The 22,325-nt window shown below is 39.8% G+C and overlaps 1 protein-coding gene across 1 annotated transcript in view; it reads left to right on the top strand.

Annotated features, from left to right (window-relative positions):
* Positions 1-22,325, top strand: part of tex264a (testis expressed 264, ER-phagy receptor a) — a 77,146-nt gene that overhangs the window by 50,655 nt on the left and 4,166 nt on the right. Inside the window, exon 3 of the mRNA XM_079680124.1 lies at positions 17,450-17,621. Coding sequence (XP_079536250.1) covers positions 17,450-17,621 — 172 coding nt within the window. The remainder of the gene's footprint in view (positions 1-17,449; positions 17,622-22,325) is intronic.

Here is a 22,325-nt window from a genome sequence, read left to right on the forward strand (position 1 = left end):
TAAATGGATCCTAGCTTTCTTTCTTTTTTTAACATAATTCATATTCAAACAGGAAATAGATTAAATATAGTGAGCTTTTTTTCAAGTAAAAAGAGCCTTCATCGTGAAGAGTTGGTTCAAATTGTTGTTTCAATGTATCAAACTTTTAAAACTGAATTGGTTGGCAATGTTTTTGTCTCATATTTTTCTTATAGCGTAATAGTGCTTTCTTTTCGTCTGGTGATATCCACAGCATATTTGATCACCGAACACTATTGCTTCTCTTAACCACAGACTGCATCTATAAAGTATATCCTATCTCCATTCTATATGGTTTTCTCAAAGCAAGATGTATCTTTAACTTCTGTCTCTGTAATTCTGTTCTTCCTGGATCCTCACATTCCTGCTTTAAATTTGGTTTCTCTTTAACTGCACCCATAAAACATAGTCATTAGAGCCACATCAGGCTGAGAGGAGCACAGAGGGGGCCTTGAGAAAGAGGCTCTGTCAGCAGGAGGGACTGTTAATTGTGACCATTAGGCTGCCATTGTGCCGTACTGGCAGAGCTCTAATAGAGGGTGGTTGGTCTATGGTTTGAACATGGCTCTTGCTCCGTGGACAGCAGCAGGGCTAGAGCAACTTTAACTCAGATACAACAGCTTTTGTCTTTAAGCCGACACACGATCATCCCTCACTTTGTTATCCCCTTTCTCTGGGGAAGGAGGCGTGAAGCTGAAACAAATTGCTATCTTTGGCACCTCTTAAAAACATGCCATTAGTTGGTAGATAAACCCCAGTTTCCTGTATCTTTCTTTCTGTTCATCTGATACTGATTTGGCCGTAGAAGTGAAGTTTGTTTTCTTTCTGGATCACCGCTCTGTCGTGTGCAGTTTATTGGGGTTAATTGAAAGACTTGAACCGAATTAAACTCCTAATAGCCTCTGTACTTTGCAATAATTGTTAATACTTAGGGTTGAACACTATTTGTTTTGATGGGTGTCACATTGGCTCATATTCATGATTTACTGTAGGTGTGTTTAGCAGAAAGTTATCAGCCAAATGGTTTCGCACCCAGTGTGTTCTTCATGACAGGCACAACATGAAGGGTAAAGGTTACTCCAAACAACATGTCGCCCAACATTTCTGGGACATTGTCCACTTTGTTTTTGAAGCCTTAAGTTTGCCGTTTGGTGGTTGTGTGTACAGGTTGTTTTCTTTGTTGTGTTTGCATCGAGAAGTGAAGTGGAGTCGTCCCCTGCTTGAAATGTGATAATGAAGGTTTAAGGCACTTCTGCAGTGGCTCCACTTTTCAGACCCAGAGGTTGCCGTCTACTCTAGAAAAGGGATGTAGATTTTAGGATAGAGTCATACTGTACCATTTGATTAAAGGTCACCTATTATGCAAAATCCACCTTTTCATGTCTTGTATACATAAACATGTGTCCCCTCTGTGTAAAGAGATTCTGAAAGTTTCAGGAAAAAATATTCACTCACTTTTTTGTCCTGATCCATTTATATAAAGATATCTCTCAGAGGGGCGTGGGGAGTGGCTCCTTATTTTCATCTAAACTAACAGACAGAAGCCTCATCCCAATACCCCTCCTCGACTCCTCCTTTCCCTCACTCGCTTCCTATCCTTGCATCTTAGCTCCGCCTCCGTAAGATGCGAGCGAGAGACACGAGGAGGTGACGCGAGGACAGAGGAGTCCTCAGGTATTAATTGGGATGTCCTCGTTCACTCAAACGTCACTTGTAAACGACGTCTGTTAATGATGACATGTGCACAGCTGTATCCCCTCTCATCGGGCTTAACTGATTAACCCCTTAGAACCGGCCCATTTGTTGTTAAATAAATGAAATAATCTTTCTCTTGTTAGTCAAGGAATTCAATGTATGATGGTTGGTCCTGCTTTTGTGTTCCGTTTTGGTGTAAAATATAGCCTACATTTGAATAAAAATATAATTATAGTAATGTGAAAGCCTTTTAGAAATGAATTGCACATAATAATTCCCACGGAGCTGTGAGCACTTATACATTTATGTGATGCTTTTCCACTCATCTTCCAGTTGTGTGTTTTCCTCTGTTGAAATCGACCAGCTGTGAAGGTGGGGGCGGGGCTTTTATACGCGAGTAGTGAAAAAACTTCCGCGTAGTCTGCTCGCGTGTATCCTCCCTTTCGTCTCTTCCCGCACCCCTCCTCCCTAACCCCTCCTCGACTCCTCCGTGTGCATTTCAGCCATTGGGACGTCCTTCAACATGGCGTGTCTTGATCGATTTCCGGGTCAAGTCCCGGAGGAGGGGTATTGGGATGAGGCTAGAGAATCAGCACTTTTGAAACAGGGCTGAAACAGAGGGGTTTATGGGATGCTACAATGGGTTTGGTATTTCGAGGGAAACACTTCAGAGACATATTTTGTATATATCTGAGACCTATAATATATTGATGAAAAATAGTATAATAGAGGAGCTTTAAGTCATATTTGAATCTTCATTGACTTTTAATATAATTTGGTAAACCTTTGTTTCCTCCCAGGATCAAATGTAACTTTGGTAATTCCTTGCCATCAATACTTTGCTTTATGACCAAATTAGAATATGTTTTGTAAAGACAGAAACAAAGGTTATGGATATTCCATGTTGAGCTTTAAGTGATGAATTGTGGTCTCTGTGTTCTGAACTGAGGCTGTTCAATAACCAATATGCCCAGCGATGGGATGTAATGGAAGAAATATAAAAATTGGAAGACAGCTGAGACTTGAGACAATTATTTCCACCGGTTACCAGTCTGTGTGGCAAGGTGCTCAGAATTGCATTCTGTTATGTTCAAACCCCACAGACTTTTATTCTAATTTATGCACAAGCACACTGGAGCCAGAGTTACCAAAGATACCAAAAATGTCAGTTTGCATCAAGAGGGAATGTGTGTGGGCAGAAAATTATGCAGAGACATCTATCATTTTTATTTGACCTAATAGCGCTGTCGAAAGAAACATCGCATACATTAAATATTTAAACTAGATATTGTGAAAATCTTCCAAGTTAAAATAATATTCAAAGAGAAAATTGTTTTTGAAGAGTCCCTTTGTATTATATTCCTGCCACATTTAATTGTGTGTGTGCACCATGGCCACATGTGTGCTTTGAGCTGGTGTGTGCCCTCTTCCTGTGTGAATGCCAAAGATGGGTACCCATGGTTTATTAATAGTGAGGTGGCAGAATGCCTGATGGCTTGTTTCTAGGACTACCAGGCAAGTCTGGCTAGGACTTTATGATGGACAATAGACGAAGTGAAACCTGGTCAAAGGAATTCTGTTTATCTCCGTTTATTATGGTTATTGATGTTTGGAGTTATTTTCATCCCCCATTATGTCCTTTCTATTCTGCGCTGCTCTTTTTCTTTAACTCACAGTTCTTTGTTATAAGTCTGTGATTTCATTAATTGTCAATTTTTTTCAAAATACCAGACAGAACTCATTACTGCAGTGTTTCCCCTAGGTTTACTGCTTTGGGAGGGTGATGCCTGGGGGGGTGGTGGAATTGGGATATATATTTTTGTAATTCTCTGGAGCAGAGAGAGGAGCTGTGGATTATTGTTATTGATTAATGCATCAGTGTTTCTTGATTTAGGGTCAAAAACACTAAACTCACAACTTTAAATGAAAGCGTTTAGTTTATTTAATAAAATAGCACATGTTCAATGTGAAAAGTGACAGTAGATATATATTAGTTGCTATTTGTGTGCTATATATATATATATATATATATGTGTGTATATATATATATATATATATGTGTGTATATATATATATATATATATATATATAAAAAAAAAACAATTATAATTTAATTTAATATCATTTTTTAAAATACCTTGAATCTCAGGGGGGGGCGCGGGGCTCCATTGGCGGGGCGCAGCGCCCCTCCAAGACAATGGTAGGGGAAACACTGCTGCTACATTAATCACATTGCTGCTAAATTCATCACAGCTTTTCCCGTCTTTGCATGACATATGTTTCTTCTGCTGCTGCCTTTTGTAGCTTTGAATTATGTCTCAAGACAAGGTGAACCTATTGAAATTGATTGTGACCATGTGACCATAACGATGCCACAGAGACAATGACACCCTTCTAATGATCAGCCCTAGGTTTTTTGAGATTCCCTTTTTTAGTTTAAACTTTACAAAATGCCACTTCTGTAGAATTAAGCTCCCTTGACAGGTCAGAAATTATTCACTAATATTTTCTTGGACCCACTGGATGCCTCTAGGTTACAAAGGATTTGCAGCGGTGCATGGAGGACTTATTATATGGCATATATTTTAAGTTTCTCTGTGTGCATGAGAAGCCTGCAGAAAAGAATAGATGCTCCAGTCTCACACTGTCGCACAGCCACTGTCCACATCCCCTCCTCCTAATTGTATCTCATTAGGATAGAGATGTGAATATCTTTAACATTATACTCCCAGATTAAGATCGCAATTAGAGGAGGGAATCTGTCTGCCTGTTTTAAAATGAATCACTGTTCATATTCATGTATTTCCATATCCTCCCCACAATGCAATGGTTCACTGAATTTTGAAGTTTTAAAGGCCAGGACTAATGCAAACCTCTCCGATTGTTTTCTTAATGGCCAAGTGCTTTCTGTTGAATCACATTTCAGAGAGAAATCTCACAGCCTCTGTTCACTTTTCAATGAGTGTTTACAAGGCCTTAAAGGCACATTAAGTTTCCTCCTCAAAGGCTTCATTCAGAGCTCCGGAGGATCTCAGCGTGTTAAAGTGCTTTCAAGGAACTAGTTAGTGTTGTGTTTCTGTAAGCAACCTGATTGCTTAAATATTATGTTAATGATTGTCTGTAAACTTGGCAGAGGATTAATTGTTTAAAATTCTTAACCAGGTTTCAGACTACTTTTTAACAGTGGGTTTTACAGGACAAATACTTCAGAAAGGGAAAGTATACATCTCATGTCACTGGTTAAATGAACAACCAGTTCAATACTGCTAGTGCTGCTTGGCTCACTTAATACATTGACATACAAAAATCTACAAAATGTCAGTTTTCACTCCTGAATGAATAGTATGCTAAATAAATACAGTCTCGTTCCGGACCTCCTGCAAAAATGCAGAATTTCACTGCAATATATTAAAACAAAAATGAATAGGCATTTCACTAAATACTAAAATGTCAACCTCATGGTGGCGCTACATTAAAAGTCAAGGGATGACCGAAGTCTGTATGATTGGCGTTCTGTAAAACAAAGATATCTGTACTAAATGTAATCGCAATTAATGAGATATTTGTTATCATTACCACCCATAGTGCTATTACAGTGAGCCATGCAGATGGCTGAAATATGGTCAAGAGTGGGACACACATTTTATTTTATGCCTTAACCTGATTTCTCCCGGTCACCTGGTTTATTTTTTGCATGGGAAAGTAGTATTTTTGTCCTCTTTAGTGTTGACAGAATGACTTGCTCAGCAGAGATTTGTGAACCAAATATAGCAGTGGAACAGAGCGTCCAGAAAATATTGCGCAATTTTACTGTTGCTTTATGACCAAAAGCTCCCGGGTGATGAAAAAGAGAAAGAAAAATGTTGGGAGGGGGTTTATAATCTACAAAAGCAAGACCGGCTACCCTTATTGCCTCTAACCTCTCACCAGCTCACCAGATCAATTGTGGAAGACCTCTGGAGATCCCAGCCGCTGCTGACAGTCACTACACTTGAAGCTCATCAAGTGTTTCTGCCTATTGATTGCATGGGTGCATGCAGAGGTTGCAACAAACCCATCTGCCTCCCGCTCCTCACGCTCCACAGCCTTTACAGCATACCATATTCAGTCTTCAGATCTCCACTACCTCCACCCACAGTCACCTCTGCACACTTCCACCAGGGCATGCAGGCAAGATGGAGGAGGCCCGGGCCTGCTAAGACAAGATGCAGAAAATAGCCCCTCTGCAGGGCAAAAAGAAAGTACACGATTCCGGCAAAGTGTATGACCATAAGGGACAGTCGGAATTGGACACCTCCACAGAGGTGTGAAGTAGAGTTTTTGTCTCTTCCGACAGATAGGAAGGGGAAGAGGAGGTTATAGTGGGTGTGAGGAGGGTGGAATATGTGGCTGTAATAGTACAGTGGGAGTAAATAGACTAGGGGAGAGAGAGAACTCAGGGGACTGTCACCAATTGTCATCACAAGTCGCCCAGCTATTGTATTAATTTTCCTTTTTGTGCACATGGGGACAAGGGTGAGAAATCATCCACCGATAAATAAGTGTGTGTGTGTGTGTGTGTGTGTGTGTGTGTGTGTGTGTGTGTGTGTGTGTGTGTGTGTGTGTGTGTGTGTGTGTGTGTGTGTGTGTGTGTGTGTGTGTGTGTGTGTGTGTGTGTGTGTGTGTGTGTGTGTGTGTGTGTGTGTGTGTGTGTGTGTGTGTGTGTGTGTGTGTGTGTGTGTGTGTGTGTGTGTGTGTGTGTGTGTGTGTGTGTGTGTGTGGTCTGTACTGAACCCGCTGTGATAATGGGTCCTACAGTCATAGCTGGGGGGGGGCGGGGTCTTTTTCAATCTTTTCATAGGGCCCATCCATGAGAGTTGAGACTTTCACTGTGAATACATTGCTGAATGAAGGTTCTGTGTTCCTTTCATTATTCACCACCGCTTCTCCTCCATATCTCTGGGATCTCCCCTGAGGGGGACGTGTGCTGTCACTGACTCCTTCTGCTGGCAAGACACCTTTTTCTGTCTCAGGATCAGTAGATCCTTTGAATGATAGTCAGGGATGTTTAAAGGATAAATGTACCCTTAGATAGTCTTTTAGGTAGTATCATGTTGTGACGCTGAGTTTTAAGTACATTTTTGGGGGTGGGTATTTTCCCTTAGCCTGATCATTTTGTTCTTTAAAGGGGGGGTTGGTAATTTTGGAGAAACCAGCTCGAGTGCGCTAGAATTTGAAAATACACAGCCGGAAAAAAACTGCTACTTCCTTACTGAGCCCTTCCTCCAACACACACGAACGCGCACATGACCAATGAGGGCGAGATAAGTTTGTGCACAGATGGAAGGCTGACAGGCAGGTAGGCCATCCAGTTATTTTAGCCGGTCCGGCTAAAACGATTGGTCATGCTTTTTACAGTGCTACGGCTTCCACAGATGACATTTTTTAAAGATATTCATTGCTATCGGGATGTTAAGAGCATTCCATGGAATATAACAAAAAGTGTATCTCGAGCCGGTTTCTCAAACTTACCTACCCCACCTTTAAGTAATGTTTCCTGCATTAGGAATGACTGTGAGAAGTACAGAAGCAGCATGAACTAATTGCTTTCAATTTAATCTGCGAGATACAATAGCTCGTTACAATTTGGCTCTGCTGACTTTGCTTTGGAAAGTAATTGATAGGAGAAGCTTAAGTTTGAAGTAGGGAAATAATAATTTGTCTTCCCCTTCTGTAGAAGTCAGGAACAGTAAAGAGGTATTAGTGGTTCTCTGCCTTGCTCATGGACACTGACTGGACACTTGATGGACATAATGAAGAAACAATCTGGGACCTTCTGCCTATGCAACAGCACCTCTATCCAGCATCCCATCCTCCCACCCTGTCTTTGAATTAAAATGCAGCCTTAGATCTTCCTGTTCTCTCATCTACATTCATTGTTGACGTCCACTGAATCCCAGGAGATGTGTTGAAGTCTTGTAGTTTCCCTCTTTGTTTCCTACATGTATCTTTTACCTGACATGCTTACTTCTATCCAAGTTAGTGATTTCAGAATGTCCTGGAATACCTTGTAACGTCTCCTAGGCAACTCCACAGGACCTAAAGTGTCCAGCTGAGTATTATTTTGGTGGAGAGAGTAATAAACCTAATGGGAGTGAAAGAAATGGCAGGGTGGTGCATTTAAAACAAATAAGCATTAGCCTTTTACTCAATGAAGTGTCTTCAGGTTTTGGAAAGTGTGATGAGTAATGATCATTTAATTCTGTTATTGATTTCTTTATGGGCGGTTGTTGAAAAATCATGCAAAACTTTTTAGTGTGTTAAACAAAAGCAATTTATTTCAGCGAATTACACCATGATCTTAAACTGATAATATATTATATCATATTTTCTCTATTTAAAACCTATTATCGTAGTTACGGGAGATATTATGAACATAATACATCCCTATTTGCTCTTCAGGAATAAGAAACACAAATAACTTGCAGAAAGAAACGGACTAAAGAAGAAGGATTTGGCATACATGCTAGTATCACATCAAACCTTCAGTGTACACTGTTTAAGTTGTATCCGTGCCTTAGACAAACACTGCACTGGGCTCTAAAAACACAACATATTGAGGTAAAAATGTCCCCTTTTATTTTGGTCCATCTCCAGCCAGACCTTTTGATATTTGCTGTGGTTCGCTCCTCTGCTTTGTGAGACTGCTGGCCTCTTGAGAGTTGGATTCTCCACCGTCTCCTGACGCTTTTTCTCTGGCCATCAGCCAGATGAGCCACTGTGCTGAAAACAAACAGAGTAGGGAGATGAGACAAAAAGAGCCCAGCTAATGCATATCTTTGAAAACGGCCGCTTGATGTCATGTCTTTCAAGCCACATCTGGAAGTGTAAGATTGATTGTGTCAGTGTAATTCATCAGAGGATAGGATTGATTTAGTATATGAAAGGCTGCAATACTTTATAGAGTGTCGTCGAGATGTTCTTCTGTCCTTTAATGGCCCAGTTTCTCTGTGGCTATGTTTATGTTTCAGGGTTAGTTAAGTGAAGCAGTAAATCAAGCTCCAGGGGTGTTGTTATCTATGTTTACTTTCCTCTTATTGGTATTTCTATGCGCAGCTGGCAGAGAGGTCAAAGACACAATAAAGCCCCATGAGACCCTCCCCTATATCTGTCTGTTCCTGTGTCCCTCAACTCACCTTACAAACACACACAAAAACAAACACACACACACACACACACACACACACACACATCCTTTTCAATCCCAGATTTTTAAACCTTCATCTTTCAAAGTACAGTAGTATAGTTTATTAATTGTTTTGCATTTTTGAAATGCTGTTTGAGTTGTGAAGATAATAAAGCTAATTGTAATTGTTATAGTTCCCATCATACTGTTCCTGTGAGGCCAATTGGTGAGTAATAATAGTAAGATGGTGATACATTTATTGATTTTGCAAAAAATGACTGCTTGTATCTACCATTGACGCAAAAGGTCAACTACGGAGTTGTACCCGGTGGGGGGGGGGGGGGGGGGGTCAAGGGAATTGCAGGCATTACCTGAGTCCTGTTGAGAGTTATGAAGGACTCACAGCGGGTTATCTATTGCTCCTAAACCTTTGCTTACGTGATTAAGTTCACATCTCTTTCTCCAACCTTGTCTCCTAAAAATTACGTTCCCACAGAACTAAACTGCATTCTCAATTACGTTTAGCTAGTAACGTGGGAGAAAATAAGTTTCTAGCTAAACGTAATTGAGAATGCAATTTAGTTCTGTGGGAACGTACTTTTTAGGAGACAGGGTTGCTTTCTCACACACTGCTATCTTGTAAATAGCAATAACAATAATTAATAACAGGATAAGATATTACAGATTTGTTTTAATCAGGTATGATAGTAGATATCGTAACGGACCCAATACCTATATTAATGCAAAACTTGCTGCTCATTGAAGTGCAAAGAGGTCTTATAAAACCTGTAAACTTTCAAGAAAATACATCTATTTTTGTCTTATTGTTACAAAACCAAGTGGTGGTTAGAGTCACGGTTTAACCCACAAAACGTACAAACTGAACTCTACGCTCTCTGATTATTAAATAGGATGCTTTCCTATCCTGAAAGGCTGTAGCCACGTATAGTCATGAACTCATGAGTGTAATTATTTGGTTTAATCTAAAACCTGTGTACCTTTTCAGTACTTGATTGCACATCATTTAAAAAAAATGACATAGTTTTTGCTGGTTCAACACCTAATGTTTGGAATATTCTTTTTCAAATAAGATGATTTGCATAATAAAATAAAGTGGCTGATTTATTTGTATAATAATGGGATCACATTACTCCATCAATTACTTATTCTCCACCAATTTCTTTGTGACATGTTTTAAAGACAAAACACTTCAGTACTGCAAGGTCATTCATTATTTAGAAAGTACGGTGGCTGAGAAGTGCAAACGACAATTACAAAGTGTGAAACAAAGCTGGAGACAAATTTACATTTTATAAAACAAAAAACATTTTTAAAAAACTATTTAACATTAACAAAAACAAATTAACAAGATGTGAAACACTTACAAAGCTAGAGACAAATTTACATTTTATACAAAACACTTTTACAAATGTACAAGTCTCGAAACATTTTAACATTTCCCGAAACACTTTAACAAACTAGAGAATCAAACCGGAAAGGGAATGTCCATCATACCAGAAGTGACGTACAAGTGATTGACACAAAATTAAGTTTATTTTGGCGTATACCTAATGACGGTACGAGTGTTGGTCGTTAAACATGTTTTGTCCGTTCTGTGGAAACCACCTGGGCCAAGTGACACGGTTTTGCTCATCACGATATACTTTCTCGTGCGCACGAGAACCGTTTCACTAAGTAGGACGTGGAGCTGTGCCTTTTACACACAGCCTTCGCTGTGTTTACCTTCATTAGAAAAGCTAAAGAGCGACTGCAGGCTGCTTCGTTTTAACCACACACACCTCTACACACATCGAACTGCCCGAATAGTCCCCCTATTACCCGTTTTAAAGGCGCATGACGTGTGTGATTGTGCTCTGCTCAGCTCCACTCTGTGTGTCAGACACCGGCATTTGTTTTCAAATTACCATGAACAGTAATTTACACACATCTGACCAACTCCATAGGTATATGTGTGTGTTCCCAAATGAAATAAATGTGTTTAATCTTAATCTCGATGTACAGTAGTGCTCAGTGCTGTCGGAGTGCACCCGAAAACACTGCGGTCAATTCAGCCGTCTCTCGGGTTTGCTTGGTCAAATCAGCAGCTCGTCATTTTTGAGTGCGCGATTAATCGCGCCTTTACGGTAATCGCCGAGAAGCGGCACTGACGCTAGTACAAGAGTAAAAGAATGCATGTTTTTGTGCTATATTTGCAATACAAATCATTTGTACCATAAGTTCTTAATAAAACTGACACTGTACTCAGTGCTAGTTTGACTGCTACCAACAATAAAATGAAGTACTTTTGTGTGTGTGTGTGTGTGTGTTGGTTAAAGTGTTTCGGGACTTGTAAATTGGTCTCAGTTCTTGTAAAAGTGTTTCGCTAATGTAATGTTCTTTTATAAAATGTAAATTTGTCTCTAGCTTTGTAAGAGTGTTTCACACTTTGTAATTCTCGTTTGCACTTCTCAGCCACAGTAAGAAAGAGATCACATAACATAGCGCAAATGAAATGACTGAAAGTGACCCATTTTGTAAAACAACTATAAGGTTGTCCATTTAACACATTGGTTTAATAGTGCTGCTACCAGCCAGTTGTTCACTTGCTGGTTAACTGCCCGGGATGATGAATCATTGATGAGAGAACAAGTGTGTCTGAGTCTGCTCAGAGGTGGCAGGGACGGACAGCTGACCTGTTTTCAAACGGTTTCGTTCTCATCTTCCTCTGTATCCTGCAGGAAAGCACATTTTAGGTCAAGTGAATGTGTGTTGACTCCATGATAGGCTATAGGGAAATAGATGGCACCCAATTAGACAGCACACATGGAGGCTTCATTCCAAAAAGGTCACAGGGAGAAATTGAACATCTTGCTTGTCGTACAATTAGACATTGGAGCCAGGAGCGGGTTTGGGTTATGATAGGACAGTTAATCTATTTGCTATTTATTTATTCATGTCCCAGCTGAGAGGAATTATAGACTACTGGTCAAAGCAACTCATGTATCAAAGATAAGACCTGCTTATCATTGTTTATTGTTGTATCAAAATGTACCTCTATTTCTGATTGTAATTTATACAAATGTTGGCTGATATAGGAAAAAAAGCTTGTTTTATTATTTTTGCAGATAATGTGTGGCAGTTTGCTTTATATGAAAAGGGTTTTTGATCATTTTGATACTTTACCTTATTTAATGAAACATCTTATGCTAACAACAGAGGGGAGCGATAAGAAAGAAACTTGATATGCACATGTTGAGTCACAGAGTTCTTTGAAATACATCAAAGGGCAACACTCTGTATATCAATAGAAAGTGGAAATGAAATGAATAGTATATTCACGGATTAAACAGGAAAAATACCTGCAGGGTGGCAAACCTTTTTAATTAACACCTCCGTGAGGAGAGAGTTAAACGGTGATGATGAGATTTGTTAAAACATAAAAATATTTCTACAGCTCAGTCAGCCATCATGCTGTAAGGACTGTGAATGTAAAACTGTTGACCAGTATAGCTATATGTTAGAGGTTTGAGATAAACACACACATCAAACATGTTTATTTAAAGTAAGAACCAATGCTATCTTCCTTCGGAAAAAATACCCACTCTCAACCATCTATATACTGTACTAATTGATATGCAATGCACACAAGTAGGCTCAAGATTTAAATGTTTTAAGTCTTTATTGTGATATTCAGAACAGCTGCAGTGTAGTTCTTGGCCAGGCTTCTCCAACAATGATCCATACAAATGCTGCAAGAAGAAATAAAATCATGTAACATAATTAAGTAAAAGTAAAATATATACAAATATAAAGAAAAATAATCGCAAATCACTAAAGTAACAACGTTTCCCCAAAAAAAATCACAATGTTTTAGTTCCTGGAAGGAATGTAAACAACAATGTGGCAGAGCAGGACTAGAACTATACATTCGATCAAAGTTCATCCGTTTTATTTAAACATAAAATTCAATTTCACTGAAATGATTGTTAGCTAATCTACTAAAAATGTGTCATTGCCTGCTCAGCTTCACATGCCACAAGAATGTCGAAATGTCAACACTAATTAATTTTGGCTGTGACAACCTATTTGGAGTTGGAAGAATTTTTTTTATTTCCTGTGCTCAAGGCAAGAATCCACACATGCAGCAGAGTGAGGACTCAAACTGTCAAATAGTGGTGAAAATATTCAGGATCTCACTTCTACCAAAGAGGCTATGAGGGGGTTTCATGGTAATGGTGTGTTAATCAGTCAAATCACCTGATGTAGTCTCTGGGAGAAAACTGCTGTCCTCAAGAGTTAACGAAAAATAATATGATAATTATGAAAAAGTTCTATTTTAACAAGGTAAGTGTGTCACCAGAAATGCACACATATATTAGTACACATCTTTCTCACACGCTGTTTTTTTCCCTCTCATCTGTGACAGTATCCCATGGAGACACGTGTGTGCGCGCCTACAGTATCGTGAACTGTCTTTGTCTACATTTCTCTGCTCATTATCGTAGCAGGTTCAAGGAGATGGGAACTCATTTGCATAGCAGCCCCAGGGCGTCAGAGCCAGGTGATTCACACCAGCTCCTTCACTCTTATTTTGAAGAGGATTAGATTAAAACCAATAAATCTGCCTAGATCACCCTGACCCAGAGGAAGAGGAGTCAGGTGACTGGTGTGGGACCATCCATCATGTTTCTTGCCCTCTTTGAATTGCCCAGAAAAGCCATATTTGTCACACAACCATGGCAACCCTGTGCATTCATTTTCCGTTCAGAGACGAGGCTTTCATGTAATTCTGAGGATGTTCACGCAGCGAGAGGCAGACTAGTGAGAGCATAACAATTCCAATAAAGCAAGTGATATCGTGTTAAAGGCTTGAATGTGTCTATGTGGGAAAGTACCTATGAAAAACCACAAGACATCCTGAACTAAGAGAACAAAAGAAAGGCATTTATCCAATAGAACATTTTTAATTAAACTTAACGTCTTTTCATTAAGCACATATTCATTAGAAATAGTGTCTTCAAACGAGAGTAGAGATTTAGAGAAATCTGCTTCTCAAAAGAAAGCACTTTAGTTTCAATAAAGGGTCACTTGATGCCTGACAGATTAAAATGAACATTTTGGACCCGAGGTCTTTCTAATTAAGTAGATGTATTTAATTAGCTCTGATCCAACTTTTTTAAAACTCCTTAAACACACATTGTGATCTGTTGTTGGTTACTACTTACTAGTTTATAAAATGGCATCCCCTTGGCAACAGATACAGTGGGGCAAAAAAGTATTTAGTCAGCCACCAATTGTGCAAGTTCTCCCACTTAAAAAGATGAGAGAGGCCTGTAATTTTCATCCTAGGTATACCTCAACTATGAGAGACAAAATGAGAAAAGAAAATCCAGAAAATCACATTGTCGGATTTTTAAAGAATTTATTTGCAAATTATGGTGGAAAATAAGTATTTGGTCAATAACAAAAGTTCATCTCAATACTTTGTTATATACCCTTTGTTGGCAATGACAGAGCTCAAATGTTTTCTGTAAGTCTTCACAAGGTTTTCACAAACTGTTGCTGGTATTTTGGCCCATTCCTCCATGCAGATCTCCTCTAGAGCAGTGATGTGTTGGGGCTGTCGCTGGGCAACATGGACTTTCAACTCCCTCCAAAGATTTTCTATGGGGTTGAGTTCTGGAGACTGGCTAGGCCGCTCAAGGACCTTGATATGCTTCTTACGAAGCCACTCCTTCGTTGCCCGGGCGGTGTGTTTGGGATCATTGTCATGCTGAAAGACCCAGCCACATTTCATCTTCAATGCCCTTGCTGATGGAAGGAGGTTGTCACTCAAAATCTCACGATACATGGCCCCATTCATTCTTTCCTTAACACGGATCAGTCGTCCTGGTCCCTTTGCAGAAAAACAGCCCCAAAGCATGATGTTTCCACCCCCATGTTTCACAGTAGGTATGGTGTTCTTTGGATGCAACTCAGCATTCTTTCTCCTCCAAACACGTCTAGTTGAGTTTTTACCAAAAAGTTCTATTTTGGTTTCATGTGACCATATGACATTCTCCCAATCCTCTTCTGGATCATCTAAATGCTCTCTAGCAAACTTCAGACGGGCCTGGACATGTACTGGCTTAAGTAGGGGGACACGTCTGGCACTGCAGGATTTGAGTCCCTGGCGGCGTAGTGTGTTACTGATGGTAGCCTTTGATACTTTGGTCCCAGCTCTCTGCAGGTCATTGAGTAGGTCCCCCCGTGTGGTTCTGGGATTTTTGCTCACCGTTCTTGTGATCATTTTGACCCCACGGGGTGAGATCTTGCGTGGAGCCCCAGATCGAGGGAGATTATCCGTGGTCTTGTATGTCTTCCATTTTCTAATAATTGCTCCCACAGTTGATTTCTTCACACCAAGCTGCTTACCTATTGCAGATTCAGTCTTCCCAGCCTGGTGCAGGTCTACAATCTTGTTTCTGGTATCCTTTGACAGCTCTTTGGTCTTGGCCATAGTTTGCAGTGTGACAGTTTGAGGTTGTGGACAGGTGTCTTTTATACTGATAACGAGTTCAAACAGGTGCCATTAATACAGTTAACAAGTGGAGGACAGAGGAGGCTCTTAAAGAAGAAGTTACAGGTCTGTGAGAGACAGAAATCTTGTTTGTTTGTAGGTGACCAAATACTTATTTTCCAGCATAATTTGCAAATAAATTCTTTAAAAATCCGACAATGTGATTTTCTGGATTTTTATTTTTCTCATTTTGTCTCTCATAGTTGAGGTATACCTAGGATGCAGATTACAGGCCTCTCATCTTTTTAAGTGGGAGAACTTGCACAATTGGTGGCTGACTAAATACTTTTTTGCCCCACTGTAAATGCTAACACTTCTAATGAATTGATGATAATGAGCCAGTGTTTTTTTTTATAACTTAATAGCATTATTAAGACAATATTCTGCATGATTTGCTTTAAAAAAAAAAAATTGGTTTAGCTACATTTTGCTGATACTTGTACAGCATAGTCTGTAAGTAGAATGTTTAGTACAACTTTTACTTCAAATAGTCATTTAAGTTTGTTTTATTGCTACAAGTGTTACATCTGAATAAATATCTACAGCTGTAGCCGAAGATTGATTTGTTGATAGTTGTTTGTTAGCTAAGAAATTTGATAGGATTAACGCAAGAACGCTCTCCACATAGTTTGATGTGTTGAAGAGTTTGGATATAAGAGGAACAGCACTAATGACTGGAAATGTGTGCTGTTATATCATCTTTTATTCAGGAGGAGTAACCATTTTGTGAATTGGCTATGTGGCAAACATATTATCACATTTCAGATACACTGTTAAGATTGGCTTTAATCAATAGGCTGATTTGAAGGATCTTGCAGTGCTTAGGAGAGATCTACAGCCTTTTTGGTCATGTCTTCCTGCATCGTGTGTCTTACTAAAACAATCATGTGTCACTTAGCGACCGATCACAGCTCAGCCTTGTGCTGCGGGACTCTGACGGCCCGATGGAGAGCGTAAGCAAGGCAAATGTCCTCTAGAGAAAACATTTTTTAATATCTATTACCCCTCTACTCTCTACGCACACACCACAGTAGACATGTTGATGTAAAGGATAATGCAACTTGAATGGACTCGCATGGATGAACATATTCATATTAATGTGCCACAGACATAGTGTTATGTCAGCAAAGTGAAGACATCTTCAATCTACATATGTCTGATATTTTCTGCTTGTCGGAAGTTTTGTGCCCTATCGCACAACATCACAATTATCTTTGCTGTCGATCTTTTCATAAGCCACATCTTAGGAAGCATTTGATCGAGCAGAACAGCAGCGTCTTTAACACTGCCCAAAATCTACCTGACTGATCAGGCCATTTTGCTTTTTATAACTGAACGCTAGTCACAGTATAATACTTCACATGCTTGGCTCATTTTGTTTCTAATTCCAGCACATTGTGATTATGAGCGCTTAAAACCTCAATTACAGAGACCTGTCAAAGTAAAGCTGTGGTGTGATAACTTCCATTTACTTCAATTTCCTTCAGGGATGTGCGTATGTGCACGAATGAAGACAAAATAAGCCACAATCTCTCTTGTTATATGCTAAGAAAATATCCCTCGTCACCGGCTTGGTCTTCAATATCAGGATACATGTATTTATTATCATCACACACATAGGTCGCGTGGGACAAATAGTTCCACAAATAGCGTCCTTGACATGCGACATGCTTATATGCAAGAGAGGGTGTTACAGTCACAAGATGCAGAATACCGGTTCAAAGCAGTATTCAATGTTTAGTTCAGATTAGCTAAACCTGCATAAGCAATAAACATGACAGTCATATGTCTGTCTCCATAGAGGCTGGATCATCATGTTAATCGTTGTCACATAGCTATCATCTGCCTAAAACAGTGTGTCCTCTGACGCTCTTCTAGGTAATCATACATCCTGTTACGTACACAGCTACGTAGGGCCTTTGTTATCATGTGCTACTCTGAAGAAGATTACATTCAGCATTGCCCCAACATTATTCATCTAATTTTCCATTTTGTGTCCTTTTCTTCCACAGGAGAGGAAGCTGTGTGCATTCCCAACTATAGAGATCTGTGGCTCAGATGTCATCAACTACATGGTCCCACTGTCCCGCCAGACAGACTTCTTTGTTCCAGAGATGAAGGAGGAGGTTAAAGCAGATGTTAAAGAAGAGGACTCTGATGAAGACCGAGGAACTGACATCACAGGTAATGATCGTTTTGTTAGTGTTATTTTACTGAAACAAAAGTTATACTTTGTATTTTGCCATCTAATTGCACTCCATTGAAGCGTGTTGATAGAAACAGAAGTTTCCGCTCCGTTGGTGCTACAGCTTGTGTCAGTGAGAAGCAAACAAAGAGGAAATATGTGACAACTTTAATTTTGTGTGACATCCCACTGACTCCCCTCCTGCCCCTGATCACTGAGGACATGTGATATAGGAGACTCTGTAATTGTTCTGCCACTACAAGTATGTGTCTTCAAGCGCAATGTCTTCTCTGCTGCTATCACTCTTTCAAACCCGCTGCACAGGTAGGCTGGACGCATGGCGGTATTGACTTTGTCATTGTACAAATCAGTAGAGAAAGTAAATGCTGTTGGTGCGAAGGGACAGAGTGGGTGGAGGTGGGTGGATTTATATCGTGCAGTACACTCGGGTCAGGTTCCTGTGGTAACTTCCCTCGTAAACACAGCTTATGTGTTATGGAAGAAGGTCTTATATGGTCTGTAAATGTTTGCCTGTCTTTGGCATGTTTAGATCAGATTGAAGCAGATCTGTTTGTGTTGCCTGAAATGAATAAGGCCATTTTCCAGACAGAAATGTCCCAGTTGTCAGCTTTGGTTCCAGTGATTTTCTTTTCTCTTTTCTCTCTTGAACCCAGAGTCAAGGCGTTTCACATCTTTAAATTACTTTGTCAGCATTTCAAGACCAAGGGAACGTTTCCATTATGGTTTGCTTTGATACCAAATGAGAAGGTTTGTGAGAAAAACTGAAGTGCTTGAAAAACATTTAACTATGGTGATTTAGGTCTTGTCTTCATGTTTTACAATCTTTTGATTAAAGTGTATTTCACACACAATCAGGTAAGGATTTTTCACCTCCCTTAATGCATTCCTAATCTTGGCATTCAGGGTATAACTGAGGAACATCATAACAGGCCAAATCCGATGGTTCGGGGTAATAGTCTGACATGGCTAAAGGGGAACGTTTGTATCTACCGTTTAACTTCCTTCGAGCGTCTTAAAGGGAGTTTTGGTGTGATAGCTAAAGGTTTTCCTCTCACTGTGTCAGGCAAAATTAATATCCTGAAAAAGATCCCCTGATGGTTTAAACTAAAGGCATTTACTAGAGTATTAAAAAATCATCGTGAAAGCCAATTTCCTGTTTATCACGTTGGAACGAATAGTGGTAAAAGCAGAAATCAGGAGTCTTAGTTAAACAGCTTTAGGCTCTGTGTAAAGTAACCTGGGAAACTTTAAAAAAGCCTCTTTATTGTTCAAAAAGGAGCTGAGAAGACACTAGTGTGTGAATAGAGCTACTTAGAATAGAGTTTTTACTTTGACCTGCCTTTATATAGCTGTACTGTCTGTTGTGTTTGTGGCACCAACTTGTAAACAACAGATGTAAACTCTTGTTTGTTGCTTTAGAAAGTTTTGTTAAATGTCTGAAACTCTGGTTTCTTGTTGAGGTGTGCATTTTCAGCTTTTGCAGAGTCAGGCGGGGTATAAATTGTGAAAGCAGGTGTGAGGCTGTATGAATGCGTGCAGTGTTCCTACGTCATGGCTGGTATACCTGTGTGTTATCTGGTTCTGCGTTTGTGCATTACATCAATAGCCACCTCCAAAAATGGAGAACCTGTGTTTTTGTTTATGTTCCCCGACACAGCTGAGGTAACAAGAGACAGATCAATCGGTGTTTCTGAGCATTGTCTGACAAGCCAGCGGAGGAAATCCAGCTCCGTCAACTGTGAGATTCCCTTTGACTTTTTATCCTTCTGCTCCACTGTCCACATTATATACCGTCTTGTTCATAAACTCTGCCTGTGCCTGAGTATTTGTCCTGTTTCTACCGTCACAGCACACTGAGAGCAAGTAAATACCCAAACAGAATGAGGAAACTTTTATGATAATCTGGTGATCACAGCAGCCACTGTTTGTGCTGTGAGAAGCTTATTAATCTTTTAAGGACACAAACCAGCCTCTGTGTAAAATGGGCCAGTGGGCTTCATTTTTATTCAAGCTCCACACAGATTAATGATCCTTTACCAAAGAAAACCACAGGGGACTTATTGCAGCCATCTGAGTTACAGCCTTACAAAATATGGCAGGCTTGTTAAACAACAAGTCGACGCTACGAATAAAGCTCCACATCACTGCCTGGATGACCTCATGGCTGGCCTTTCATCAAGCCTGTGAAATTGGAGAAGATCAAATAATGTTTAGTTAACACATATAAATCAAATGGTGTGTTCTGCCTTGACCTATGACGACGTCCTCATGCTGCTATTGCATCATATTTGACATGCAGTTATCACTTCCAAACTTTTAAATGTTTCTATGATGGGTTTCTAAAAGATCATTAAAAATACAGGAAGTAACTCAATAACTCAAATTATTCACAATGGAAGACTTCCAGGAAGAAGAGGCCTTGTGGTACATCTGGGCACATTCAGCTGGATATGTGTGACACATTTCAAGTAAATCGGACTAACGTTGAGAACGGTGGGGCCTTTAAAAAATCCCAGATATCTTGAGTCCACACATAAAATTTGCAAAAAATGGTGGATTCTTCTTTTAACTATGACCTCGTTGTTTAAGCTTTTGAATATTCCATGACAGAAGTACCTTCTAGGACGCGCATTACCACACATTATTCAAGATAGCCGACTTCCAGATGGGCGGGGCCCTGCGCTTCCTTTTTTGTAGAGCACATTCAGCTGGATATGTGTGCCAAATTCCAAGTCAATCTGAATAACGATGAGAGAGGTGTGGCCTGTGTAAGAACTTTAAAACACAAGACAATCACACAATATTCATAATAACCAACTTCCAGATGGGTGGGGCTAATGAAAGCCAATTTTAAATATGTTCACAATCATTTGAATGATGTATGTGGCAACTTTTGTGAATATTGGTAAAACCATAGCTAGTTGCTTTGAATAATTTCACAGTACAGTAAAATGTCATAAATTGTTTATTCTCCTTGAGCCCACGACCTCGCCGTTTGAGCTATCAACTATTCCTTCGCAATTATTATCAAATAATAATATCTAGAGGGGACGAACTAACACCACTGATTTTGATGAGATTATGACTGGTCCAAAGGGATAGAGGGGGTGCCGGCTCAATTACGCCACCTCTGCCAGATTAAGAAGCACTCCTTTATTTAATTTTGAGTAAATTGCGTTTGTTTGGTCAAAAGAGAAGGTAATATCTAACACCAATGTCCTTTTGGGGAGATTATGACCATCCTGGTTACGGCAGGGTGCCAAATCCGGCAACCCCCCCCCCCCCTCTGTGTACCCACCGATGACACCATAATGTAATACATGAAACAAACATAGATGCCGAATTTATATCATGTTTTCCACTTTGATTCACTGTTTGAGTTTTGACTTTTGCTCTTTCAAGTCATTTGATTCAATGGCATCCAACTGGAGAAATAGTGCCACCAACTGTTAATCAGGATGTGCGCATATCTCTGCCACATTTAGACTGAAACAAATGTTTACTATAACTACAATAGCAACACATATATTTGCATTACTTGTGTGATTATTCTTAAATTCTCCTTCCTTCCAGCTCTAATCTGTAAACAAGACGATCCTTCTACCTCTTAACTTGTGTTTAAACATTTTATTGTGGCACTTCCCCCCCCCCCCATCCTCTCAGGCTCTGATGCTCCTTACGCTCAGCATGCCTCAGCCCTATCTGTTTCTAATTACCTCTCTTCCAAACAGTTGGAAGAACAAGACCTTGATTCTCTGCTAATAATCCCAGTGGGCCCAATTTAGCAACTCATTTAGGCAAATGTTATCCAAAAGACTTTCAGAGGCACAGCTGGCTTCAACCAGGGTAACAATTTCAGGACTTTCTGTTGCAGAGGCGGGGGGAAGTTGTCCAGCATGTTGAGGCTCTTCCTTGGGGGGCTGTCCACCCGATTACCCTAAATAGGCCCATTATTTCACATAACATCCCTTGTATTGCAAAAAGAGTCCCTCTGGAAGAGTCCTTTTACTGCAACATGGAATATAAATGGAAGTCAGTCGACTCCTATATGCATTTACACTAACTAAACTTCTCAATGACATCACATTCACACCAGACCTGGTCCCCTGAAGACCACCCCCCCTGGTTTTGTTTGAACCTGCCAGCTAATCAACAGGCCTATGAATAGATATTATAAATAAACCAAATGGACTTCCCATACTGTATATGATTGTCTTTACTGCAGACAGGATCAGATCTGCTGGATGTGATAATTAGATTGCAAAGTGATGTTGAGCCTCCAATGAATGAAAAGGAAAGACTGATTTCATGGAGGAGCCCGGAGACTCTCTGCAAACACACTTTGATGTGTGGATGAGGTTTATTTCTAGTGTGACAATAGTGTGTTAGTGTCCTTTGGGATGGTCAAGTGATCTCGTGTCAGATGTTATTGGTAGAAGAGATTTTATATCTAGGCTTTTCATTTTTAACCAAATGAGATATATTAGGTTCCTTCAAAAATATAAAAAGCGCCAGTACATTATACAATAAGCAGAGGGGCAAGGTTATCAAAGCGATTGAGTAAGAGTCATAAATAGAATAAAATAATTTTGTTCGCAGAGCACGTTTTGGCATTTTGTTTTCTGCTTGAGGTTTCAAGGGTTTTCAAGGTTTGCAAGGGGTTTTATCATCATGTGCACAGT

This window comes from Notothenia rossii, assembly GCF_949606895.1.
Source record: "Notothenia rossii genome assembly, chromosome: 5".
Lineage (NCBI taxonomy): Eukaryota > Metazoa > Chordata > Actinopteri > Perciformes > Nototheniidae > Notothenia > Notothenia rossii.